General features: G+C 39.6%; 1 protein-coding gene and 1 long non-coding RNA gene across 3 annotated transcripts in view; one reads left to right on the forward strand and one right to left on the reverse strand.

The window, feature by feature from the left end:
- Positions 1 to 27,532, reverse strand: part of LOC108178230 (uncharacterized) — a 194,473-nt gene that overhangs the window by 163,649 nt on the left and 3,292 nt on the right. Inside the window, exon 2 of one of the 2 annotated variants that reach the window (XR_011381237.1) lies at positions 25,142 to 25,182. This is a non-coding gene — a long non-coding RNA (uncharacterized lncRNA). Of the gene's footprint in view, positions 1 to 67; positions 4,805 to 25,141; positions 25,183 to 27,532 lie in introns of those variants that run through there. The other variant, XR_011381238.1, reaches the window with a different exon arrangement.
- Positions 1,209 to 27,532, forward strand: RGS13 (regulator of G protein signaling 13). The gene is made up of 4 exons (XM_008268732.4): positions 1,209 to 1,273; positions 5,823 to 5,884; positions 25,157 to 25,323; positions 26,609 to 27,532. Exons 1-4 carry the CDS (start codon positions 1,209 to 1,211, stop codon positions 26,789 to 26,791), a joined length of 477 nt encoding a protein of 158 aa, XP_008266954.1. The 3' UTR covers positions 26,792 to 27,532.

The following is a 27,532-nucleotide window of genomic DNA, read 5'->3' on the forward strand; positions in this document are numbered from 1 at the left end:
ATTTCACCTCCCAACACTTTCTCTTTACAATGAATATTTATGAACATAATCATTGATCCAGTCTTACCTCTCTAGCCTTTTCTCTGAGTGCTCTCACTCTCGCTTGTTCCCATACTCTCTTTGTCATGCTCCAGATTCATGTAATAACTAACCTCCTGTCCTTTCTTCCATAAGGACACGACCCATTGCCTTTTAACCTTTGCCCAAGTTGCCCTTGTTTCATTCAACACGTTCCTGCACATCTTGTTTATTCCAACTCAGACAGTGCTTTACCACATCCCTTTATGTCTGGCTAGTTTCTCCTCCTGTGTGTACTCACAGCCTCCATACTTCCTGTATCAAAGTCGCCACCTCATGTATTTTATTGTCAGTGATGATGTGAATAGGAGAGACAAGATCTATGTGGATCAATGGCAGACAGAACTTGGCACAGAAAAGCAGATGCTTTTAATGAGTCAGTAAAAGCTGATATAAAAATCATTGTTTATCCCTAATTCATTGTCTATAAGTGGAGTATATGTTTAGCAAACTATCACACATTCATTCTAATATGTGGATTGAATTATTCTTAAATTTTTAAGCTATTTTCTCACAGTCTAGAGTTTAAAAATCTCTATGAAATCTGTTTTTATGCAGAAGTGCCTGAGCTGGGTAAATTCTATCTGAATTTAAAAGTCAAGGGTACAATGCCCAAAACGCATGAACCTAGATAAGCAATTCCCCTCTCGTAATTCACCCCTAAGGAGGTTTATTTTTTATTTTGCTATTTACACATTTTATCAGGCTAATTACAAAGAGAAAAATTCCTATTCAATACATCAACAGAGCTTTCTAAAAATCAGAATTGGCCAAAAAAGCAAGCACTGGGAGTTGGTGAAATCATTGACAGTGGGTTCTAAATGAAAATATCCTTTTCAGAGGTCTGTTCATTTTTAAATCCCACTATTTGATGCATAGGAGGGTCAAATGAGTTCCAAACTCACTTACAAATTCAAGTACCTATGTTTCTATGAAATATTTATAGGAGATGGGTCATTTTATTCCCCTTTCTCTTCCCTAACCCCACCAGTGATTGCATTCTGTTAACTTCAAGAGCCCATCCTTATTTTCTCATGATGTATAATTTGTATGTTCTTTAAAAATGTAACTCTGACATAATTATTTTAAATGACTAAACTATAAAAATACATATTTTATTTTTTAGGAAAATGAATAGGAGAAATTGTTGGATTTGTAAGTTGTGCAAAGACAAATCTAAGAGGCCCCTTTCAAAGTAAGTGACATTTAAATTCTATGAGTATTTTTTCACATGATAAATAGGTATGTTGTTACTCAACTACCACCCTAAGACATTTTGTTGAGAAAACTTTGCATTTATACAAGAATAATTCCACCAGAATAATCATTTATGACACTAAAGTTCCATTTTCATTTTTATTGTAATTTACACTTGATAATCCAGCAAGTTCAATGTTTTTAGAGCATCTATCATGAATATTTTAAGTTTTATATTGCTTATGCTAAAGTGATATTTTTTGATAGAAATATTTTTACAACTTAAACCTATCATATATAAAATGCAAGAAACCTTCATCTTGAGATTGAGGAAGCAAGATTAGAAAGATAATTAACTGCTTACCAACCTCCCAAGTTTTCCATGTTTTGCCATTATTAAAAATATAGCCATTTGAATGGGAACAATGGTCAATTAAAATGAAAAATATAATGCCTGAGAAAGGCAACAAGCTCTTCAACTGGATCTGCTAACTTCAAAGAATTCACAGATCAAAGATCCCTGTGAGGTTAACCATTAGTGCTTATCTTAGTCCATGCCAAGACCTCAATTCTGGCCACAATATCCAGTATGCTAATGGCTCCTGGCATGCCTGCTCCTCCACTGAAGTACCAAATTGTCCAAACATGCTTGCAAGCTACCATGGGGTGGGGAGGAGGGGGCTGCAGTGGTGAATAAGAGGATAAGAGAATAAGCTAAAACTGCTGAGTTACACAGGCATATCCAAAAAGAGAAGGAACAGACTAATTTGGAAACAGCTTCTTTTTTTTTTCTCCTGATGAATGCCACAGAATGTCACTGTCAGAGCTTGTTCTTACAACCTGGCCTGTATACCCACTAGAGAGGAAGAAGAAAGCCAAGTAGAGAGCATAATTCACATTCATGAAAGGCTGCCAGATAATATTCATTTGATAGGCACTGTGCATTCATTATCTAAATTAACTTCTATAATTTTATGAGACACATACTATTATCTTCATTTTATAGATAACAAAATGGGAATTTAAGTTCAGTAATACCAAAACTATTAAACAAAGCACTGAGATTAGAACCTAAGACCATCAGGCTGTACGCTTTCCTCCTCCATTGGCAATGTCATGATGGCGCAACACGTTCCTGTATCTGTTTGGTATCCACTGCCTATCTTTCCAAAAGGAAGGAGAGGACATAAAATTGGAGAATTTGTATCAGTAAATCCAGGTATAAAAGGAATCTTAGAATAATCCTGCTATGGGTACCTGGATGGCCACGGGCTAGAATGAAACTTGTGAGATACAAAAAAAAATTGTAAGAAAGTTTCATTTCACTACTTTACCCCAAACCATAATTACTCTAATCAGAATCTATCTCCACATAATCTCATGAATCTTATAGGCCAAGGAATTCTCTTACCAACAATTACCAACACTTAATTTTAAACTAACCCAACACAGTGATGGCATTTTTGCTGGTGATGTAGATTTTATTTTTTCCTATTTAAAGGACACGATCAAGGCAGAAAGGCCTGCAATGATTCTTGCCTAGCAGTTTGTATTTCATTAGATTTTAAAAAAATATGTTATTTGTTTATTTTCACTTTACTTGAAAAGCAGAGAGAGGTCTTGCAGCTGCTGGTTCACCTCCCAAATGCCTGCAATGGCCAAGGCTGGGCCTTGCCAAAGCCCGAAGCTCAGAACTCAATCTGAGTCTTGGATGGCAGGGACGTAACTCCTTAGTCATAGCCTGCTCCCTCACAAGGTGCACATTAGCAGGAAGCTGGATAGGAAACAGAACTGCTAGGACTCAAATGAGGCACTTTGATATGGGATGTGGCCATCCCAATCAGAGGCTTATCTGCTGCACTAAACACCTGCACCTTCATTGGATTTAAGAGGTTATTTTAGCTTACTCTTTCTCAAGTTCCAACAAGAGGAAAGAATAATGAGTCAGATATAATTTCATGGAAATATTTTTTTGAAAGCAATCTTAACACAACATACTGTTAAGCCTCAGTACTGATGCAAACAGTCCATCCAAAGCTGGCAATATCTACCTGAATTTTCAAAAAATATAAGATATTTGATCTCTTGAAGACTACCAATATTTTTCCATGGTCCAGGTCATTTTTTAACCTCTTTAACTAATCCGCTTTAATTGTGTTAAGAACCTGTTAATACTGATGGCTGCTCCTTTAGTACTAATTATTCACCCCTGCAGCTTCCACCTCTCCACTCCACAGAAGCTGTACCAAGTACAGCCAATGGACAGCTCTTCTTTGTATTTACAACAGTCTTCAATTTCTGCAGATACCAGAAAAATCAAAACTTAACCATAAACTGAATGGCAATAAACACATTAACTATTTTAAAGCAGAGAAAATTAAATTACATGTATGTGAAACTACACAGTCAACTCATGAAGCAAGCTCACCAAAATAAAGAGGAGGGCAGGGTAGAAAGTATCATTATGCTCTTAAAGCTGTATATATAAAGTACATGAAGTTTATTCCCTTTTTATAAATGAAAAAAGTTTTAAGAAAAAAAAAGAAAGGAAGCTTCAATGCCAGCATCTTTCACAAAAATTTCTAAATGGCAAATGGCTTTATTTATACTATTTAGGCAAAATGCAACTTGACATCTATTATAACAAAACTTAGAGCCCTCAAAATGCCAAAAAAATTCTTGCAAGTAACAGCTCAAGAAAAGAACAGGTATATAATTTTAATCCAAGAGCAAATGTAGGGGCCAACGTTGTGGCATACTGGGTAAAGCCTCAGCCTGTGACGTCGGCATCCCGTATTGGTGCTAGTTCAAGTACCAGCTGCTCCACTTCTGATACAGTTCCCTGCTAATGGCCCAGATGGCCCAAGTTTTTGGGCCCCTGCAGACCTGAAAGAATCTCCTGGCTCCTGGCTTTGGCCTGGCCCAGCCCTGTCCATCTGAGAAGTGAACCAGCAGATGAAAGACTCTCTCTCTGTCTCTCCCTCTGTCTCTGTAACTCTGTATTTCAAATAAATAAATAAACTTTAAAAAGAGAAGAGTAAATGTAAATAGGTTTTGTGGATAAACTCTAAAGCTCTAATAGATTGTTGGTTGCAGAAGCACAGAATGCAAATATACATCGTTGGTTATTTGTACCAAGAATCTTAAAAACATGCACCCTTTTTACTCCCTTCAATTCTACTTCTACTAACTTCTTAATGAATGACCCTAACAATATGACCACCTGGACTATATTTGGCTTTTAAAGGTAAAACAATTAGAAATATTCAGAGAAGAAAATAGGCTAGTGATTAAGACACCACTTGGGATGCCTGCATCCCACATTGGAACGCCTGAGTTTTAGTCCAGCTCCTCGCCCAATTCCAGCTTCCTGCTAATATGCAACCAGGGAGAAATCAGGTAATGAATGGCTCAATTACTTGGGTCTCTGTCACCCATGTGAAAGACATGAATTGAGCTCCCAGCTCCTGATTTTGGCCTGACCAACTCCAGCTTTTGCAGGTATTTGAGGAGTGAACCAGTGGAAACAGGATTGATCTCTCTCTCTTCCTCCCCCATCCCCCCTTCTCCCTCCCCTCCCCCTCTCCCTCTCCCTCTCTCTGTTTGAAATGATCAAAATGCTTTTTGAGAATAACTGCATAAACTATGTAATGCCCCCTTGTAGAATATGCCATAGTCACTAAAATGATATGACTATCAATGATTGTAACTATGAATTATAACACGATGTGGTTAAGACAATTGTGATGGCATATACATCACTTATTAAAAGAGTACACACACATATGAAGTATGCACACACATACATAGAACCTGATTATTTCTTGGTTAAAAAAAGACACCAATACACACATAACAAAAAAATTTTTAAAGTTATCAAAATACTAATACTAGTAATTTGGAAATAGGAGTTATTGGGGTTACAGCTCTTTATCTTTTTATTTTTTTATTTATTTATCTATTTTTTGACAGGCAGAGTGGACAGTGAGAGAGAGAGAGACAGAGAGAAAGGTCTTCCTTTGCCATTGGTTCACCCTCCAATGGCCGCCACGGCCGGTGTGCTGCGGCCAGCGCACCACGCTGATCCGAAGACAGGAGCCAGGTACTTATCCTGGTCTCCCATGTGGGTGCAGGGCCCAAGGACTTGGGCCATCCTCCACTGCACTCCCGGGCCACAGCAGAGAGCTGGCCTGGAAGAGGGGCAACCGGGACAGAATCTGGTGCCCCGACCGGGACTAGAACCCGGTGTGCCGGCGCTGCAAGGCGGAGGATTAGCCTATTGAGTCGTGGCGCCGGCCTACAGCTCTTTATCTTTTTAAAATTTATTTTATCATAATTTCAAGTATATACTACTTTTTTAATTTTTTAAAATTTAGATAGTAAAAGTAAAAATTTAAGAGATCATAGGAAGGTAAACTTCCATTCCAAACCACACAAAAATGGAGCATAATTCTATTTTGGTGCTGTTTTTCAGATAATATAGTTCAGTTCAGCAAACCTTGAGAATATTTTAGCCTTATCAGCACTTTTTGTTTCTTTTTTTAAAGCCTTACTTTGGAGGAAGTGTTACAATGGGCCCAGTCTTTTGAAAATTTGATGGCTACAAAATGTGAGTATTATGCACACATCACTTCTGAATACCCAGCCAGTTTTCTTCTTAGGAGAAATGTATGCCTTTTCTCCTCACAGCCTTCTAAATGACAACTGACATAGCTAAAAAAAGAAAACCTGAAATTAGTTTATCGTGTCAACCACTATTATTTTCTTTGGTGTTAATTAAAACAAGATTAGTCACTGTGACTATTTATTCTTCACAAGTATATGTGTAAAATCCCTTGGAAAATATGCTTAAATAGTAATACACTCAGAAATATACTGCCTTACCATGACCTTCTAAAGTTAGTACTTAAGAAAATTAAAAATATGCTGTTCTTAGTGCCTTTAAAAGCAAGAATAAATTTAAGTCTTTATGTTCTAAAAGACTTCCTCAAAGTTTGTTTCTAACCTTATCAGTGTCTGATTAATAAGACTCTAGATGGGTTCTGGATAGTTGTATGTAAGTATCAAGAGCTAGATGTATAAATGAAATAACAATGGATGTGAGGCAAATAAAATCACAGGTGCCAGGCAGGAACCATGAAGAATAATGTGCATTCTGGTGAACAGACAACTGTGCTGGTGTGGAAGATATGGAAAATGATGAAAACAGAAGATATCAAAAAAAATATAGTATGTACTTAGAGAAATTAATTTGTTGAACTTGGCTTTTATTTTTTAAATGAAATTAGTCACTCTCAATTTTTTTTTTAATTTTTGCCTATTGACCTACCTTTTTGCATATAGACCTATCTTTTTATTTTAAGATCCCTTTTTTGGCTCTTTGCAAATCTTTAACCTTTTTAAAGGTAGTGACTGTGGAGGAGAGTTAGCTGTGCTACTTAGATGTTTCAATAGGGGGTGCTGGTTACTCCAGACAAGATACCTCCTATTCCTCTGGAGTTTGGCCATGCTCCAGGGGCAAAATATACTCTCCCTCACTCAAGGGACCCTCTTTATGGACACAGCTAGCTCTGCCTAGCCCAGAGAGCAATGATGGTAGGTGTGGAGCCCTGGTTCAATTCTCCTCCAGAGACACCTGAATCAGTCATTCTGGAACTTACTTTATGGTCCCTCCCCTAGTGCTAGGATCTATATACCTCCAGGCTTGGGTTACCACTTGAGCTCCCACTTTTTGTAGATGTTTCCCATGAGCAGTTGTGGCTATAGCTTTTTGGATGTAATCATAAACTATTCCTCTCACTTTTTAAGTATTCCACACTGTTTGTGATCCAGTTTGCAGCATAATTGTGAATTTTTAAAAATCTATCTTTTAAGTCAATTTGAGGACATTGAAATGGGAGTAAGAGACAAATATATATGCTTAGTGGGTTATAATAATTTATCCTCTGCTAATAGTTTGATTTTTAGTCTCAACCTTCTATAATCCATGTTTTGCAAATTTGCCAAATTAATCTCTGTCTTGGAGTTTCTTATACTTCATCTATAAAGTAAGAATAATATCAACTACCTGTTCAGCATTATTGTGCATGTTAGAGATAAAACACCCTGCTCAATGTCTTACACAGATTAGGCACACAGTATTTGGTAGTTACTTTTATTAATAATAAACTATATGTCTCTGAATATCATTCATTTTTCTCTGTTCCATATGAAAAAGCTAAAATTTTGGTATTCAAAACTCCCTAACATAACACATTTTTTTATTTAATGAATGCATTTTTACATAGAAACAACTTTAGGAATACAGTGGTTCTTTTCCCCAAGCCCTCCACCCTGCTCCCATCCCACCTCCCATTCCCTCTCCCATCTCCTTCTTCATTATGGATCATTTTTAGTATGACTTTATATACAAAGGACCAACTCTATGCTAATCATAGACTTAAACAATTTGCCCCCATGCCCACACACAACATATAGAGAACAGTTTGGGGAGAGAATTTGCAGTTGATTCTCATATTGCAATTCAATAGGGACAGAGGTCCTACCTGGGGAGCAGGTGCACAGTGACTACTGTTGCTTTAACAATTAAAACTCTTTTTTTGTGACATCAGTGATCATCCGAGGCTGCCAGGGCTATGGAGGCCTTTTGTGACCATAGACTCCGTCAGTATTTGGACACGGCCATAAGCAAAGAGGATGTTCTCCTCTCCCTTCAGAGAAGAGTGTCTCCTTTTATGACCCTTCCTTTCCTCTGAGGTCTCACAGAGATCTTCTGATAACAGATTTTTTAAATTTATCTCTCACTATGTTCCTTCACTTAACAGACCTTGCACCAATGTGACCGTCATTATTTTAACTTTTATTTAATAAATACAAATTTCGAAAGTACAACTTTTGGACTACAGCAGCTTTTCCCCCCATAACTTCCCTCCCACCCGCAACCATCCCATCTCCCACTCTCTGTCCCATCCCATTCTTCATCAAAATTCATTTTCAATTATCTTTATATACAGAAGATCAACTTGGTATATACTAAGTAAAGATTTCAACAGTCTGCACCCACACAGATATCAATGAGACCATCATTCTGTTTTCCATATGTCCATCCATGCCTCTCCTGCCCCCAGACTTCTGTCCAAAGACCTTTCCATTTCCTCTATATACTCTGCTTATCTTTGATAGTAAAATTAAAGTTCTATCTCTTCCATGAAACCTCTTGTAAATATTTTTCTAATATTTTGCCCCTAATTGTAGCTGATTTGCATATTAGGGTTTTTCCACATATGCATTCTCAACCGTGTAAACTCCTTCAGATCACATATTGCCTATCATCTACATTTCATCCTTCAGAGAGACTAAAAACATGTTTTGTATCTAATGGATATGAAATAAGTGTTCATTGAATAAATACAAGGCAAATATTAGTAAGAAAAGTTCAAAACAGCTGTATTGTGTAAGCTTCTGTAATTATTTGTCAAAGATCTTAAGTAAGTTCCCATCTAGCTAGAATCATCAATTTACAGATCTAGTGTCAGGAAAAGAAGCAAAGTCTACAGAAAAGATTAAGACAGAAAGACAAAGCACTGTTTATAAAGGCAGTAAAAACCTTGCCATAAACTGAATTATTATGAAATTCATGTGAAAATTCAACAATCACATAATAAAATAGTGCTAAAATAAATCATTATGTGATGCACTCAGCAAGAAAGATAAAACTAAGAATGCAAATTAAACATGCCAGAAAATAAAAGTGTTTACATCAACCAAGGACAACAATAAAATACATCCTCACACAGATTAAAACATTGTTTCTAAGATCATGTAGTTCAAAAATTTACACGGGGGAAAAAATACGTTAGGCTGTTCAATAAATGAACAGAAACTGGTTTAAGAGATATTCATTGGAGAGAAATCAAGTAATGCCACAGTCAGCAAAATACCATTACATCCAATGTCTTAATCAGAAAAAGGGGATCCCAAAGAGCCAGAACCTCTGGAACGGAACACAGAAAACTTCAGACGTTAGTTAGAACTCAGGAATGAATGTTAGTACCCTAGACACATTCTAGGTGCTATCTGATGACACACTCTTGACTAACACTTTTTTAAATACTGAAGATTTTTTAAAAAGACAAAAACAATTGTGCCTTTGATCAGTGTTCATTCAATAGACCTGTATTAAGCACTTATGTGCAATGTGCTTAGAAAGAAAAATCCTATTTGGCACAAAAAGTAACAGAAAAAAAAGAAAGAAGGACTGTTTACAAACTGAAAATCCCCTAGAAGTAAATAAGGAAGCCTGCCATTCATGGCACATTGGAGCAAAGTAGAAAACAATAATTAAAGCAAATTCTAGTAACTCTCAAAATGAAATTCCAATGGCAAAACAAACACATACACTTAAAAAATAATGGCCTTCACTGTGCACTTACTCCTCATGTAGGATCTCTGTCCTTAATGTGCTGTACATTGAGATTTAATGCTATAACTAGTACTCAAACAGTATTTTTCACTTTATGTTTCTGTGTGGGAGCAAACTGTTGAAATCTTTACTTAATGTATGCTAAACTGATCTTCTGTATATAAAGAGAATTGAAAATGAATCTTGATGTGAATGGAAGGGGAGAGGGAGTGGGAAAGGGGAGGGTTGCGGGTGGGAGGGACGTTATGGGGGCAAGCCATTGTAATCCATAAGGTGTACTTTGGAAATTTATATTCACTAAATAAAAGTTAAAAAAAATAATAATGGCCTTTAACGAAAAATTTTATCGAATGCCACATAAGGGGATGACAGGCAGTAGTTTAAAGATAGGAAACTAATTTAGAAGTAAGCTCAGTGGAGATAAATAGGTGTATCTTTGAATGAAGAAATGTAGTATATAGTATTCCTCAGTGAAAATAATATCATTTAAAACAAACAAACAAACAAACCCTCTGAGGCCAGTGCTGTGGCTGAGCTGGTAAAGCAGCTGCCTGCAGTGCCAGCAAACCACATGGATGCTGGTTCAGGTCCCAGCTGCTCCACTTCCAATCCAGCTCTCTGCTTATGGCCTGAGAAGGCAGTGGAAGATAGCCCAAGTACTTTAGGCCCCTGCACTGGTGTGGGAGGCCCAGAGAAAGCTCCAGGCTCCTAGCTTCAGTCTGGACCAGCTCTGGCCGTTGTGGCCATTTGCGGAGTGAACCAGTGGATCGAAGACCCTCTCTCTCTCCCTCCCTCCCTCCCTCTTTCTCTCCCTCTCTCTCTCTGTAACTCTCCCTTTCAAATAAATAAATAAATCTTAAAATAAAAACCTCCACAGTGACTGTTAATGAACAACTTAATACATTATCCCTCTTAGTAGTTTTTTTATCTGTTCTACTTAATATGACTGGTTTAGTTCTGTAATTGATGCACAGTTATTCTTAAGTGTTGAAAATTAACTGAAATGTGATCCCTGTTGAACATGGGAGTGGGAATGGGAGAGGGAAGAGATTTATAATTTGGGACATGCTCAGGCTGACTTGCCCCAAGTGGTGGAGTTGGAAGCATACCAGGGGATTCCAATTCAATCCCATCGAGGTGGCATGTACCAATGCCATCTCACTGTTCCAGGTGATCAGTTTCAGTTCACAGTTGGTCATGGTGGAGGGACTGGGAGTCAAAGGGAGCACATAGACAAGTCTAGTACCTGCTAACGCTAACCAATGGAGTAAATAAAGGGGAGAGTGATCCAACATGGGAAGTGAGATACTCAGCAGACTCATAGAATGGCAGATGTCCTAAATAGCACTCTGGCCTCAGAATCAGCCCTAAAGGCATTCGGAGCTGGCTGAAAAGCTCATGAGAGTATTTCAGGCATGGAAAGCCAAGACACTCTGGCAAAAGATCTCTGCGAGTGAGATCCCAGTGGAAAGAACAGGTCATCAAAGAAGGAGGTACCTTTCTCTGAAGGGAGGAGAGAACCTCCACTTTGACTATGACCTTGTCTAAACAAGATAAGAATCGGAGAACTCAGAGGGCTTCCATAGCCTTGGAAACTCATGACTGGAGCATAGGGAGACTACTGATGCCATAGACAGGAGTGTCAATTGGTAAAGTCAACAACAGGAGTCACTGTGCACTTACTCCTCGTGTAGGATCTCTATCCTTAATGTGCTGTACATTGAGATTTAATGCTATAACGAGTACTCAAACAATATATTTCACTTTGTGTTTCTATGGGGGTGCAAACTGTTGAAATCCTTACTTAATGCATACTAAACTGATCCTCTGTAAAAAAAAAAAAAAAGAAATTATCAATTCCCAACTTGACTCTCACTGGGATTAAACATGACAATAGGTCTGCTCTGATTTCATCATCATTTAAAAAAAATCATCTATTATTTTTCACTTTATGTTTCTGTGTGGGAGCAAACTGTTGAAATCCATACTTGATGTATACTAAGCTGATCTTCTGTATATTAAGATAATCGAAAATGAATCTTGATGTGAATGGAAGGGGAGAGGGAGTGGGAAAGGGGAGGGTTGTGGGTGGGAGGGACGGTATGGGGGGGAAGCCATTGTAATCCATAAGTCGTACTTTGGAAATTTATATTCATTAAATAAAAGTTTAAAAAAAATAAAATAAAAAATAAAATAAAAAAAAAACCTCCACAGTGAATAAACAGAAAATATACAGCAAAATTTCCAAGCCTAGAGATGACACAAAGTTCTTCAAGTTACAAAGCACCAAGTTTTCAAGAAATAACTAAATTACTTCCAGGCAGAAATAAAATAGTGATTTTTTTAACATATCAAGAAAAATTTGTCAGAGCTATTCCTCATCTTCCTATGGAAATATATGAGAATCATCTAAGATTTTAAATTGAATAATGAACCAAAATACAGCATTGCAATCAACACTGTCATTAGAAATGTCTGGCATCACCAAGATGTACACTGAAAACAAAACCGATGGGTATCTCTGATGATTAACCCTGAAGAGAGATAATAGAATTCTCTAGGTAGAACTAGAAAAGATACAAAAGTGCACGTGAAATGACAAGGGGCCAAGAATCACCTAAAACTCAAGGAATCTGAAAGCAGAAAAGGTCAAGAAATAAAAGAAATCAAAAGCTGTAATGCCAGAAGCTAATGGAGGCTCATACCTAGATTTAGTAACTTAATCTCAGTCAATGAAGATAAGGATTTCCCATTGATATTTGAATAAATTATATTCTGTGGAAATGAAAAGATGTTTAATCAAACCACTACTCACTCTGTTACATGATCCATTCATTTTATCAAGTATTTGCAGGTGGCCCAAGAACTGAGAAACAGGGGTAGAAGAAGCAAACAAGGCTACATGTGCTCCCATAAAGGAAGGACACAGATGAATAAATGGATAATTCCACAAACCAGTTACATGCTTTAAAAAAATTGAACAAGTGTTTTGACAAAGAAAGTCAGACACAGACTCTACTTGGGGAGTAAACCAGCAGATGGGAGATACCTTTCTCTCTGTTCTGCCTTTCAAATAAATATTCAATAATAACAATAAAAGATCTCCCAATTCTCTTCCAAAGAATACAAAAAAATGCTGTGAAAAACCCACGTTATCTTTTAATTTGAAGAAGCTTAGAGATTAGTTAGAAAAAAGTGGCTATAAACCAGGTAGGACTAGAACTCAGTAAAAGAGATAAAGCTGGATGCCACTAGCATACAGATACTAATAAAGGCCACAGTGTGGCGAGAACAGGTATATGGTGCAATGGTTAAACCACCTCGGATGCCTACATCCCATATTGGAGTGCCTGTATTCTAGTCAGAGTTCCACTCCTGATTACAGTTTCCTGCTAATGTACAACCTGGGAGTCAGCAGGTGATGGTTAAAGTATACGAGTCCCTTCACCCACGTGGAAGACCTGTATTAAGTTCTTGCCTCCTGGCTTTAGCCCAGCACAGCCATGACTATTGTGGGCAGTTGGGAAGTGAACCAGTGGATGGAAGATCCTTCTCTCCGTCTCTCTTTCAAATATGTTCATGTGTGTGTGTGCGCGCACGCACACACACACACACACACACATATATATAGACATAGACAAAATTTTAAAAAGTGATGAGGCTAGAGAACACTCAGGAAACCCTGCAAGACTTTGGTGAAGGCAAAGAGTTCTTGGAAAAGACCCCACAGGCACAATCAAAGCCAAAATTAACAAATCAGATTACATCAAATTGAGAAGTTTCTGTATGGAAAAAGAAACAGGAAAGTAAAGAGGCAACCAACAGAATGGGAGAAATTCTTTGCAAACTATGCAAATGATAAAGGATTAATAACCAGAATCTACAGAGATCAAGGATCTCCACAACAACAAAGCAAACAACCCAGTTAAGAGATGGGCCAAGTACTTAAACAGGCATTCTTCAAAAGAGGAAATCCAAATGGCCAAAAAACACATGAAAAAATGTTCAGGATCACTAGCTGTCAGGGAAATGCAAATCAAAACCACAATGAGATTTCACTTCACCCTAGTTAGAATGGCTTTCATATAGAAATCAACAACAAATGCTGGCAAGGATGTGAGGAAAAAGGTACCCTAATCCACTGTTGGTGGGAATGTAACTGGTAATGCCACTTTGAAACACAGTATGGAGAGACCTCAGAAATCTGAATATAGACCTACCATATGACCCAGCCATCCCACTCCAAAGAAGTTACCCAAGGGAAATGATATCAGTAAACAAAAGAGTTACCTGCACCTCCATGTTTATTGCAGCTCAATTCACAATAGCTAAGACATGGAATCAACATAAATTGTCATCAACCAAAGACTGGATAAAGAAATTATGGGATTGTACACTACAGAGTACTACACAGTAGTAAAAAAAAAATGAAATCTGGTCATCTGCAACAAAATGGATGAATCTAGAAAACATTATACTTAGTGAAATAAGCCAGGCTCAAAGGGACTGATACTATACATTCTCCCTGATCTGTGAAAACTAATGGAGCACCTAAAACAAAATCTATGGAAGTGAAACTAACACTTTGAGAAGGGATAACGTGAGCTTCCCTTGTCTTGACTCAAGGAACAGTTTCATTTTCTTTGTTTTTTTTTTTTTTTGTCTTTTTTTTCTTCATATTATTTGTTGAACTCTTTACTTAACATATAATTAATTATATGTGTATGAAGTCAATTGAAAATAGATCTCAGTAAAAAATAAGAGAGGAGGAAGTTAGTAATTGTAAAGCTGTATAGTTCTGCATACATTCTTACAGACTTACTTTAAAAAAAATGATTTATTTATTTATTTATTTAAAAGAGTTACAAAGAGAGGTAGAGACAGAGAGAGAAAGATCTTCCATCTGCTGGTTCATTCCCCAGATGGTCGCAATGGCCGGAGCTGAGCCGATCCGAAGCCAGGAGCCAGGAGTTTCTTCAGGGTCTCACACGTGGGCACAGAGGCCCAAGGACTTGGGCCATCTTCTACTGCTTTTCCAGGCCATAGCAGAGAGCTGGAACAGGAGAGGAGCAGCCAGGACTAGAACCGGCACCCATATGGGATGCTGGCACTTCAGGCCAGGGCTTTAACCCACTGTGCCACAGCACCGGCACCCCTACAGACTTACTTTTAAGGGTACAGTTAAAAAACTTGTCATGGGACTCCAAATCCCATTAAACTTGTTGGTAAAAATGCCATCTTAACTGTTAACGTGATCATATTAAGTGTTAAAGTTAACATATAGATAGGATTGTTAAAGAGATCATATAAATAGGATCAAGTGCCTGGTAATAACAGAATTAAAAAGGAGAGAATGTTTATCATGGGAAGCAGTCCACACAGCAGAATCATAGAATGACAATCACTTTAAGTAACACTTTGGCCTCAGAATCAGCCCTTAAGACTTTCTGGTCTGGCTGAAAAGACTGTGAGAACATTTCAGGCATGGAAAGCCAAGACACTCTGGCAAAAAAATGTTCTACCTGAAGGAGCTCTGTGAGTGAGACCCCAGTGGAAAGAAGTGGCCATCTAAGAAGGATTTAGTTTTCTCTGAAGGAAGGAAAGAACTTCCATTTTGCTTATGGCCTTGTCTAAATATTGACAAGCGTTTGTGGATTCAAAGGCTTTCATAGCCTAGGCAGCTCATGTCAAGAGCCTCGGGTGGTCACTGACATCATACATAAGAATATTAATTGTAGAGTTAACAACAGGAGTCACTGTGCACTAACTCCCCATGAGGGACCTCTGTCCTCAATGAGTTGTAGTAAGAGTTAACTATAAAACCAGTTCTCAGTGTGGGTGTGTGCACACGCACAGATGTGCACAAATTGTTGAAATCTTCACTTAGTATAGAGTTGGTCTTCTGTGTACAAAGTTAATTGAAAATGAATCATAATGGAGAATAGGATTGGCAAGGGGAGAGGGAGGAGGAGGAGGAGAGGGGTAGGAATGTGGGTGGGAGGGCTGATATGGTGGGAAGAATCACTGTGTTCCTAAAACTGTACTTAAGAAATTTGTATTCCTAAAAAATAAATTAGAAAGAGTCATGAGGCTGAGATCACTCAGAAGGAGAGAGCAGAGATCCAGAGAGGAGGCTTAGGTGTGTACTAATATTTCCAAATCCAGGGAAGACTTGTGATCAGTGAAGGAGATGGAAAGGGAGCATCAGGGGCCCAGCATTGTGGCATAGCAGGTAAAGCCACCACCTGAGATGCTGGCATCCCATAAAGGCAATAGCTATTGTCCTAGATGCTCCACTTTGAAGCCAACTTCCTGACAATGGCCTAGGAAAGCAGTGTAAGATGGCCCAATTGGTTGGGCCCCTGTCACCCATGTGGGAGATCGAGAAGAAGTTCTGGGCCTGGCTTCAGCCTGGCCCAGCCCTGCCCAATGTGGCCATTTGGACAGTGAACCAGTGGATGGAACAGAAAGGGAGCATTGGGTAAGTAATTTTCATAGAAGTCAAAAGAGAGTGTTCAGGAAGGGCGCTCTTTTTTTAAATTTTTTTAATATTTTTATTTATTTATTTGAGAAGTAGTTACAGACAGTGAGAGGGAGAGACAGAGAAAGGTCCTCCCTCCACTGGTGCACTCCCCAAATGACCGAAATGGCCAGAGCTTCACAGATCCAAAGCCAGGAGCCAGGTGCTTCTTCCCAATCTCCCATGCAGGTGCAGGAGCCCAAGCACTTGGGCCATCATCTACTGCTTTCTCAGGCCACAGCAGAGAGCTGGATTGGAAGAGGAGCAGCTGGGACTCAAACCAGCGCCCACATGGGATGCTGGCACTGCAGGCAGGGGTTAACCTACTGTGCCATGACGTCGGCCCCCAAGGAAGGGAGCTCTTAAGTTTATCAGACACTGCAGAGAAGTCAAGCAAGATGAGCAAAGAACACCAACCACTGGACATGGCACAATGTGGAAGTCAGTAATGCATGGATGTAAGCAGTTCCTGGCATTATGGAGATGAGTAGGCATAGACAAGACAAATAATATAGGGAATATCTCACATAGGTTTTTATGTGGTGATCAGCAAAGAAAAGAACAGAGACTAGAAGGCAACTATTATGTAACCATCATAGCTGTTATTGGTTTTATTTAGAAAGTACAGCAACATATCTGCATGCTAATGGCAACCACTAGTGAGGAAGAAAGAGAGTGATGACACAGAAGAGAGTAGAGATAATTGTAAGAACAAAAGAGAAATGCAAAGCAACACAGAAGGCAAAAGTAGTGGGAAGTGAGAAACAAAGTATAGGCAGCCCATTGAGGAATAAATACACCACCCTCCAGGAGGGAAGTTAGAACAGACAAGTACAGATAGAGTTAGGTTGCTGGATTTGGTGGAAAGAAGGCAGATAATCTCCATCTGAGTAAGTCTGTGTTCTCAGTAAGGTCCCAAAAAAAGTGGAACTCTGTGTTAAAAAGGGAAAAGGCATAAAATAGTTTCTGGAGATTTCAAAAGCCATGATATTAAAGAAAGGTCATTAGAAAAGTGGGCAATGTTGAGTGCTCATTTAAAATGTTCAGTAATAATTTCCTGTAAGAAACCATCATTGTGTATTTTCCCTGGCTTACTCAAATGGCTCCAGCACAGATGTAGAGCAGACACATAGTTAAGCCATTATGGGTAGTCAACTGCCCAATTTGTATCAATCCTTAAACTTGGCTGAAATCAATCCTTAAATCCTTTTTAAATTATCACAATTGAAATCACACAGCCTTGGGAATGCTGGGATAAACACCATAGGCTTACCAACTTGCTAAAGGCAATGCAGACTGCTCCATATTCAGGAACCATTTACCCTAGTTGGTGCCTCCTCATCTGCATCACGGCACAAAGCAGACATCAGAAGTTATAGACGGATATCGCTGCTCCCTCGCATGTCTCTGGATCCCAGAGGCAAAGCCTGTGTCTCAGATCCCGTCATCTTCGCAGGATTCTCTGCTGCTGCTCATTGTGGACTGGAAGGTTCCTGTACTATCCTTTATTCTAATCTCTGCTAACCTGTGCTGTTGCCATGGTTACCTCCACACTGCCTTGCCTCAGCTCTACATGTAAGACTTCTTGTTTTCTTTAACTTCTCTTGAAATTCTTCACCTTGTAGGAGGTGAAAAATCCTGGCCTTTTGTAGACATCACTGTTTAGTTAGAACATTTCTTTTGTTCACTCTTAGAAAACCAAAAAGTGGGGCCAGCACTGTGGCATAGTAGTTTAAGCATCCACACGTGGTGCCGACATCCCATAAGCGTGCCAGGTTGAGTCCCGGCTGCTCCACTTCCAACCCAGCTCCCTGCTAATGACCTGGGAAAGCAGTAGAAGACAGCCCAAGTGCTTGTGCCTCCCTGCACCCCACAGGAGACCCAGAAGCAGCTCCTGGTTCTTGGCTTCAGATAGCTCAGCGCTGGCTGTTGCGGCCACTTGGAGAGTGAACCAGTAGATGGAAAAACCTCTCTGTCTCTCCCTCTGTCTGTAACTCTGCCTCTCAAGGAAATAAATAAATGTTTTAAAAAAGGAAAAGAAAACCAAAAAGTATTATCAGATATAGTCCTCACGTCTTTAGTGCTTCTTGGATGCTGCATAATTTGGGTGTCCTTCTTCAGTTTTCAAGAACTATAGCATCAATTTAAATGCAAAAATGTAACAGACCTAAAAGCCGCGATCAACAAATATCTGTCTGTAGTTTATATTCTGTATCAGCTATGTATCAGTAAGTGTGCAGGCTCTGCATATATGATGATGAATTAGCTGCAGTCCTAATATACAAAGGATTCTCACGTAAGTGGACATACAATGAAAGTAAACAGTGGCCAGCACCGCAGCTCACTAATCCTCCACCTGTGGCACTGGCACCCTGGGTTCTAGTCCTGGTTGGGGCGCCAGATTCTGTCCTGGTTGCTCCTCTTCCAGTCCAGCTCTCTGCTGTGGCCAGGGAGTGCAGTGGAGGATGGCCCAAGTGCTTGGGCCCTACACCCTCAGGGAGACCAGGAAGAAGCACCTGGCTCCTGGCTTCGGATTGGCACAACGCTGGCCGTAGCGGTCATTTGGGGAGTGAATCAACGGAAGGAAGACCTTTCTCTCTGTCCCTCTCACTGTCTAACTCTGCCTGTCAAAAAAAAAAAGTAAACAGTAAATATAACGCACTTGACATACATATGTTTATATATGCCTATACATATAAATGTATATATCTACATACATATGTATAATATATATGTATGTATATATATATAGAGAGAGAGAGAGAGAGAACTGTAATGTTTTTGAAGCCTCACTTATTTGAGAGGCACACCAGAAAGTCTGGCTTTGTCCCCACCTTTCAGTGGGGAACACTGAAAGGGCATAAAATAGGAAGTCACAGACAGGCTTCTGTCTTAGATCTTCCTCTAAAACTGTAAAAGAGCAGTGAAGTTGGAAAGTATAATCAGAGAGACGAACTCAAGTTGTTTTCAGAGTATACGGTTTCTAAATATACCTAAAAATCATAACCAAAAATATTTTTTTTTTGACAGGCAGAGTGGACAGTGAGAGAGAGAGACAGAGAGAAAGGTCTTCCTTTTGCCGTTGGTTCACCCTCCAATGGCCGCCGCGGCTGGCGCGCTGCGGCCGGCGCACCGCGCTGATCCGATGGCAGGAGCCAGGTGCTTCTCCTGGTCTCCCATGGGGTGCAGGGCCCAAGCACCTGGGCCATCCTCCACTGCACTCCCTGGCCACAGCAGAGTGCTGGCCTGGAAGAGGGGCAACCGGGACAGAATCCGGCGCCCCGACTGGGACTAGAACCCGGTGTGCCGGCGCCGCTAGGCGGAGGATTAGCCTAGTGAGCTGCGGCGCCGGCCAACCAAAAATATTTAAAAGTACAAAAAATAGTGCAATAAATATAACAGAAATAGTGTCCATATATAAACAGATCTGGAAAAGGAAAAAAAAAACACTAATACAAAGGGAAAATGGAAAAAAGATTTGAAATTCATGGAAAGAAATGAAATGATCAGTTAAAAAAGGAAATGATGCTTAATCATTAATATGTTAACACACACATTCAAACAATTACAAGTCACTGGTTTCACTTCATTGGAACTGAAAAAGGAGGAGTGAGTAGACAGTGACATTGTTGTTAGGAATGAAAAACAATAAAATGTTGCTGGAAGCAATTTTAAAATATGTCTCAAGAGTCTCAAAAAATATTACATCTTCATTTCAGGAATTTCACTCCTTTAAATGATTCTAAGAAAAGAAAGATGGAAGAAATTATACATCAAAGTGCTCAATATAGGATAATTTACAACCCAAGAAACAGGAAACAATCTAAATGTTCACTAATACTATGGAGCTAAATATACAATCAGCCCTCTAAATATACAGGTTCTGTATCCATGGGTTCAGTAAACCATGGATGGAAAATATTGCATCTACAGTAAATATGTACAGACTTTGTTTCTTATCATAATTCCTAAAGAATGCAGTATAACACCTATTTACACAGCATTTATACTGAATTGGGTTGTATGTGTATTCTAGAAATGTGTTAGTATAATAGAGGAGATGTGTGTAGGTTAAAGGCAAACACTATACCATTTTATATAATGGACTTGAGCAGCCTTAGATTTTGATTTCCATACAATGCCTGCATCCAGTGCTCTATAAATACTAAGAGACAACTATATACAGCCTAGCCCTTCAATAAACTATTATACAGTCATTAAAAAATAAAAATCAAGGTGGGCATTTGTCTAGCAGTTAAGACACTGGCTAAGATGCCTGCATCCCATACCAGAGAGCCTGGGTTAGAGCTCTGGCTCTGTTATCAATTCCAGCTCACTGCTAATATGCAGCCTGAAAGACAGGGGTAATAGCTCGAGTAGTTGGATTTCTGCCTCCTGTGTGAGAGTCCCAGATTGACTTCCAGGCTCCTAACTTTAGCCAAGCCCAGTCCCGGCCATTGGGAGTATTTGGGAAGTGAACCAGGAAATAAGAGCGCTTTCGCTCTCTCTCGCTCTCTTGCTCTCTCCCTCCCTTTCTCCTCCTTCTCACTCTCCCCCCTCACCATGTGTATGTGTGTATGTTTGTGTCTTACTCTCTGTTCTCTCAGTTTATCTGCTTCTCAAAGAAAAATTTTAAGTAAAAAAGGAGAAAGTGTTCACTATATGTTATTAAGCATGAAAGAGTGATACTGATACAAAATTGCCTTCATACTACAATGCCAATAAGGTAATTTGGGTGTCATTCTGTAAATGTGTGAATCAATGAATGGTAGCTAGACAGGCTATTATACATGAACAAAATATTGACAGAATAAAAAGAAATATATCAAATATTTTATCAATGGTTGTTACTTTTTGTTAAATGTTTTCTGCTTTAAAAACAGCATATACCACTTTAAGCTATGTTTATAACAACGCTAATAAAGGAAAGGTATGAAAAAATCAGAAATGATTAATATCATGGAAGCCAAACCAGAGAATTTAATAAAACAGAAGGCTTAGTATAAAACTTCATACAGATCCTGGTAGAATTATGGAACTCATTATCCCTAGTGATACAGACTGGAAATAAAAGGGATTAAAATTAATTTAGACACACTCCTAAAGAATACTGCAGCATTGCTCACCTTTATTGTATGAATGGTTTAAGACATGCTTCCTTGCATAGAGCACAATCCTAGAAGAGATAGGCCATGGCTCTAACTCAGGCAAGAGAAATCCCACATTTCCCTTCTGCATCAAGAATGTTGCCATGTGTCATCTCGTGTGTCATAGAAATGCTGATTTCAGTGCTAAGTTTTAAAAGAGCAAGCAAGGCAGCCCCAAATGTACTACCCTCATTCTTCCAGGAAGAAGCACACATGACATAAACCTGTTTCTTCTATTTCTCCCAATTTCAATGTATCTCATCACTTACTCACTTCTCCAGTAAAGTCTCATTCTCTTGAGTATAACATTCAGGAATGAGTCATTTAAAACTTCATAATGAACAACACTGGGTTACACTTCCTGATTTGGAAAAGGCTTTTCCATATTGTAATAAACTTGTATGAGTCAATAGAAATTCTAAATTGAACATTCCAGTTCTGACTTTAATAATTATACTATGATTCCTGGAATACTTTATAACAATGCATTTTGGGTAACTTGTAGCAAGCTCAGAAAAAAATTAGCCTAATGTAGACAAAATTTTGTAAATACCAAGTCTACTTCCTCTATACATCAGAATCATATCTGAAATTTCAGACAGGTTCAGCAGTCCAGGTCAGATTTTGGTAGGATATGATACAGTAATTAATGGCATTAAAATCCCAATGATTTACATAAGAAAGGTTCCTTTCTCAAGCAGAATATATTACAACTGGAGTTAGCTCCAGTTCTGGTCAATGTCTTCATTCTGGCCTTCAGGCTAAAGGAATAGCTCTTTTCTAGAATGTACTTTGTAATGTTGGGAGTGTGCAGAACCACATAAGGATTCTTAAACCTTCTTCTTGGACCAGTCCATGGCACTTTTGTATGTGTTTCATTAGTTAATACATGTCCAATTGCCAATGGTGAAATAAATGGGACATGGAAGTATAAGCCGCCAATAAGGAGAGGAGGGAGGAGCTGGCATTTTGGCACAGCAAGTCAAGCCACCACCTGTGATGCTAGCATCCCATATGAGTGCCGATTCATATCCCAGATGTTCCATTTCTGATCCCAGTTCCCTGCTAATGGTCTGGGAAAGTAGCAGAAGATGGCCCAAGTACTTGGGCTCCTTCCGCTCATGTGAGAGATGAAGCTCAGATGAAGCTCCAAGCTGCTGGCTTCAATCTGGCTCAGCCTTGGTCATTGGAGCCATTCAATGAACCAGCAAATGGAAGTGTCTTTCCCCTCTCCCTCCTCCCTCCTCCCTCTCTCTCTGTAACTCTTTCAAATAAATAAATAAATCTGTTTGAAAAATTCTTTTTGAGAAAATCCTGTGCTTTGGGGGGTGATGGGTATGTTTATGACAATGACTAGGGTAACAGTCTCATGAATGGTCTCCGAATTCCTCAAGTCAAATACATGAAATTATGTATGCTTTTTATACAATTTATTTATTTATTTGAAATGCACAGTGATAGAGAGAGTGGGAAAAAAAGATCTTCCACTTCACATCCACAATAGACTAGGCTGCTCCAGCCTGAAGCCAGGAATCCCAAACTCCATCCAGATCTCCCACATGAGTGGCCGGGGCCTAAATATTTGGACCATCTTTGGCTGCGTTCCCAGGCAGGTTAGCAGGGAGCTAGCTGGATCAGAAGCAGAAAAGCCAGGACTCAGGGGCCGGCGCCATGGCTCACTTGGTTAATCCTCCGCCTGCGGCACCAGCATCCCATATGGGCACCAGGTTCTAGTCCCGGTTGCTCCTCTTCCAGTCCAGCTCTCTGCTGTGGCCCAGGAAGGCAGTGGGGGATGGCCCAAGTGCTTGGGCGCCTGAACCCACGTGGGAGACCAGGAGGAAGCACCTAGCTCCTGGTTTCGGATCGTCCTAGCTCCGGTCGTGGCGGCCATTTGGGGGGTGAACCAATGGAAGGAAGACCTTTCTCTCTGTCTCTCTCTCTCTCTCACTGTGTAAATCTGTCAAATAACAAAAAAAGAAAAGCCAGGACTCAAACTTGTACTCTAATTTGGCATGCTGGTAATGCAAGCACTGGCCTAACCCACTGGACCACACCGCTGGCCCCTATGCAAACAGCTTTTATTTTTAAAAAATCTATTTTAAGTCTATCTTTAAGTGGTCACATATTCAGCATGCCTACTCACAGATTTCTGTTTACATCAATTGAAAGTCACATTGTCATTTTATCATTTAGCAATTCAGCTTCTCAGATGTGACAAAAGACACCCCAGTCACCAAAAAATGTTACTATTGGGGCTGGCACTGTGGCGTAGTAGGCTGACATGTAGATGCTGACATGTAGTGTCAGCATCCCATACCGGCACCACTTAGTGTCCCAGTTGCTACTCTTCCAACCAAGCACTCTGCTATGGCCTGAGAAAGCAGCAGAAGATGGCCCAAGTCCTTGGGCCCCTGTACCCATGTATGAGACCCAGAAGAAGCTCCTAGCTCCTGGCTTCAGATCAGCCTAGGTCCAGTCATCACTGCCATTTGGGGAGTGAACTAGTGGATGGAAGAACTTTTCTGTCTCTCCCTCTCTGTATGTAACCCTACCTTTCAGATAAATAACTCTTTACAAATGAAAATGTTTACTATCCATCTCAAAGTATTCATCTTGAACCGGAGGAATACTTGGCCCTCTAAGGATTCTGATTCATGTGCTAGATTTGTGGGAGATCACCTAGCCCTCTACTTCAAATGCTGGCACCTACAAAATAGTATCTCAGACAGAAAAGCTCATTTCACTCTCTTTATCTACACATTCTAGAAAGTCATATGAAGAGCAGAGCCAGACTTAACCACCTCTGGCATCAAGAGTCACTTGATGGTCATGCTGAGCATACCACTGCCCTGTATAAAATTCTGAAATAGTTTCCAGCATCCTAAATGAACTGCATGCCTTGCCTAGCTCCTTACTTCTGGTTGGAACCATAAACCATGAATATAAAGCTCAAGTTTTCATCTACCCATATTTTCCTGCTCTGATTGGACACTGAGAAACACCTGATAATAGCATCACTCCTGGGGCTGGCGCCATGGCGCAGTAGGTTAATCCTCCGCCTGTGGCGCCAGCATCCCATGTGGGTGTCGGTTCTAGTTCTGGCTGCTCCTCTTCCAATCCAGCTCTCTGCTGTGGCCTGGGAAAGTAGTGGAAGATGGCCCAAGTCCTTGGGCCCCTGCACCCTCATGGGAGACCCAGAAGAAGCTCCTGGCTCCTGGCTTCGGATCAGCGCAGCTCCGGTCATTGCAACCATTTGGGGAGTGAACCAACGGAGGGAAGACCTTTCTCTCTGTCTCTCCCTCACTGTCTGTAATTCTACCTCTCAAATAAATAAACAAAATCTTTTTAAAAAAAAAGAGCATTACTCCTATATGACTTGGGTAGTTTCTTCCTATTTAGATTCTAAACCCTGCTCTTATCCTCCATTTCAATGTGAGCTCTTCTATTTTCCATGCAGTTTATAATCAGAGCTCTGTCTACCTGTCCAGCTGAAGTTCCTTCTCTGTCCTGGGACATTTCCTGTCCTATCTGCCCTACACCCATCCACAGGTGAACATTTTGCTTTGAGTTTCAAAATATAGATAACCTTACACATGACTGGCACTGTCAAAACATGCTTCAGATCCATGGATCTAAGTGTGTGATAGGCACAAATACACCTAAAAAATATTTGCTTGTTAATAATTTGGGAGCTTTTGTTTGGACTTTTGTTTTTAACTGCATTAAATACTGCTTAGATTTTTTTGATTATTTTGACCCAAGAAAATAAACTCTTACCTCTACTACTTCTAGATGGTCCAGTAGTCTATTCAGCATACCTAAAAATGGAGCACAGTGATGAGAACATTGAATTCTGGATGGCATGTGAAACGTACAAGAAAATAAACTCACGAGTGAGAAGGATTTCTAGGACAAAGAAGCTCTACAGGATTTACATCCAACCAGACTCACCCAGAGAGGTAACCACTCAACAATGATAGGAAAGGAAAATCTGTATATCACTGGGGGGTGGGCACTAACATCTGTCAATCACCCTACATGGCAGGTGTTGTACACCAAGTCTCTCCTAAAATGATGTAAATTCAGCATTGCCAAACTTACTTGATAGACAGAAACCTAAGAATCTGAGAAGTTAACTAATTTGCCCAGTGTCACACTACATGAAGTGGTAACATAAAGATTCAATGTTAGGCCATCTAGCTCCAAAGTCTCTCTCCATTAACTTTCCATAATTCCCAAACATTAAAAAGAAAAAAAAAAAAAGAAGTCTTTGCAAGAAAAACCAGCCTTACCAGCAAAGAGTTACAAATACCATAAATAGGCTGCGGGCATCCCCCACAGTGTGGGCAGTGTATGCCACCACAGCTGTGCCACCAAACCATAGTTCATTTGGATTGAAACAAGCAGGCCCAGAAGACACTCACATCGGTATTACTGCAGGTCACATCCAGTCACCTGAAGAAAACAAAGTCCCAAGAGAAAGAGACACTGAGACTGCTCTTGGTGGGCAGAGAATGAGCAATGAAAATTGCTATTCACAGCTCCGGCCGTCGCGGCCAATCAGGGAGGGAACCAGCAGATGGAAGACCTCCCTCTCTCTGCCTCTACTTCTCTCTCTGTGTAACTCTGACTTTCAAATAAATAAATAAATCTTAAAAAAAAGAGGAGAAATAAAGAAAACTGCCATTACGAGGATAAGTAGAACAGCATATGCAATTTCTATTACTCAGGACAGCTCTACATTTTTTATTAATTCCCCAAAAGTCTTGTCTGAAAATTACTTGGTTTACTGAAATGACCACATCTCCCCTCTATTCTCCACTGCTACTATCTTCCCATTTTAGGACATATTCAGTTAAACCAACACTTGTGACTATTAAGGAAGCTATTTTTAAAAGCACTAACTTCCGTACTCCTTTGAAAGAAACCTCCATCTCCTAAATTCCTTGCCTGGAGACTGCCGCTGACAAACCACCTGCATCCTCCAACTAAGCAACGGCTTCTGAGACCTCCCTGGTCTTGGACCTTATGGTTTTTTCATCCCTTTGGGATATGGAGATAGACATTTACACTTAAAAAGCCAGAGGTTTATCTCTTATAAATCATTTTAAGATACAAAAATCTGCAAACAAAATTATTTTATTCCTCTGAAAAGAAAGAGGGAGAAATAAATAAAACCTTTCATAATATATGCCTATCCTCAATTATGTTTACTTACGCTCTGCCTGTAATTTCACCTTTCAGATCAACATTGACAGTTCAACTAGAGAAACTATCATCAGGAACATTCAAGAACCCACTCAGACATGTTTTGAAGAGGCTCAAAAAATAGTGTATATGCATATGGTAATGGATTCCTATCCCAGATTTCTAAAGTCAGAAATGTACCAGGAACTTCTGAAAACTACTCAATCCAATAATTCTTGACTACCACTAAAAAAAGTTTAAACTGAAGATAGCACAGTGAAAGCAATGACACTGATCTTTTAAGTTAGAAAAACATAAACTAGAAATAAAATCAGAATGAAACAGAAATCAAACTATCAGTTGAATTCTTATTCTTGAAGAAAAACAAGTCCCAAAGGAACGGACTCCAGAAGCATTACAACACACTTACGGCATCATCTACACAGCTCAGTGAATACATAAGAAAAAGGAAGATTTTTCTTCATGATATCAACATGAACAATTAATGGATTGTTTTCTTGTTAATCAAATTTTGGTGTCATAGTACAGATTAGTTCTTTAAAAATCATAGCTTTGTGAACTGTCTCTGACATGAATGGATTCTACAGATAGAGTACTCTAAAGTACTCTTAAGTAGACAAATTAGTCGAAAAACTTGGTACATTAAATACAATTACATCAAGAGCAATATCAGAAAGAGATATTCTTGAGAGATATTTTTCTGTCAAAATTTTTTACCACTGGGACCAGCGCTGTGGTGCAGCAGGTTAATGCCCTGGCCTGAAGTACCGGCATCCCATATGGGTGTCAGTTCAAGTCCCAGCTGCTCCACTTCCAATCAAGCTCTCTGCTATGGCCTGAGAAAGCAGTAGAAGATGGCCCAAATCCTTGGGCCCTGCACCCATGTGGGAGACCCAGAAAAAGCTGCTGGCTCCTGGCTTCAGATCGGCGCAGTGGGGAGTGAACCAGCCGACAGAAGAC

The sequence above is a fragment of the Oryctolagus cuniculus genome, chromosome 13 (assembly GCF_964237555.1).
Source record: "Oryctolagus cuniculus chromosome 13, mOryCun1.1, whole genome shotgun sequence".
NCBI lineage: Eukaryota > Metazoa > Chordata > Mammalia > Lagomorpha > Leporidae > Oryctolagus > Oryctolagus cuniculus.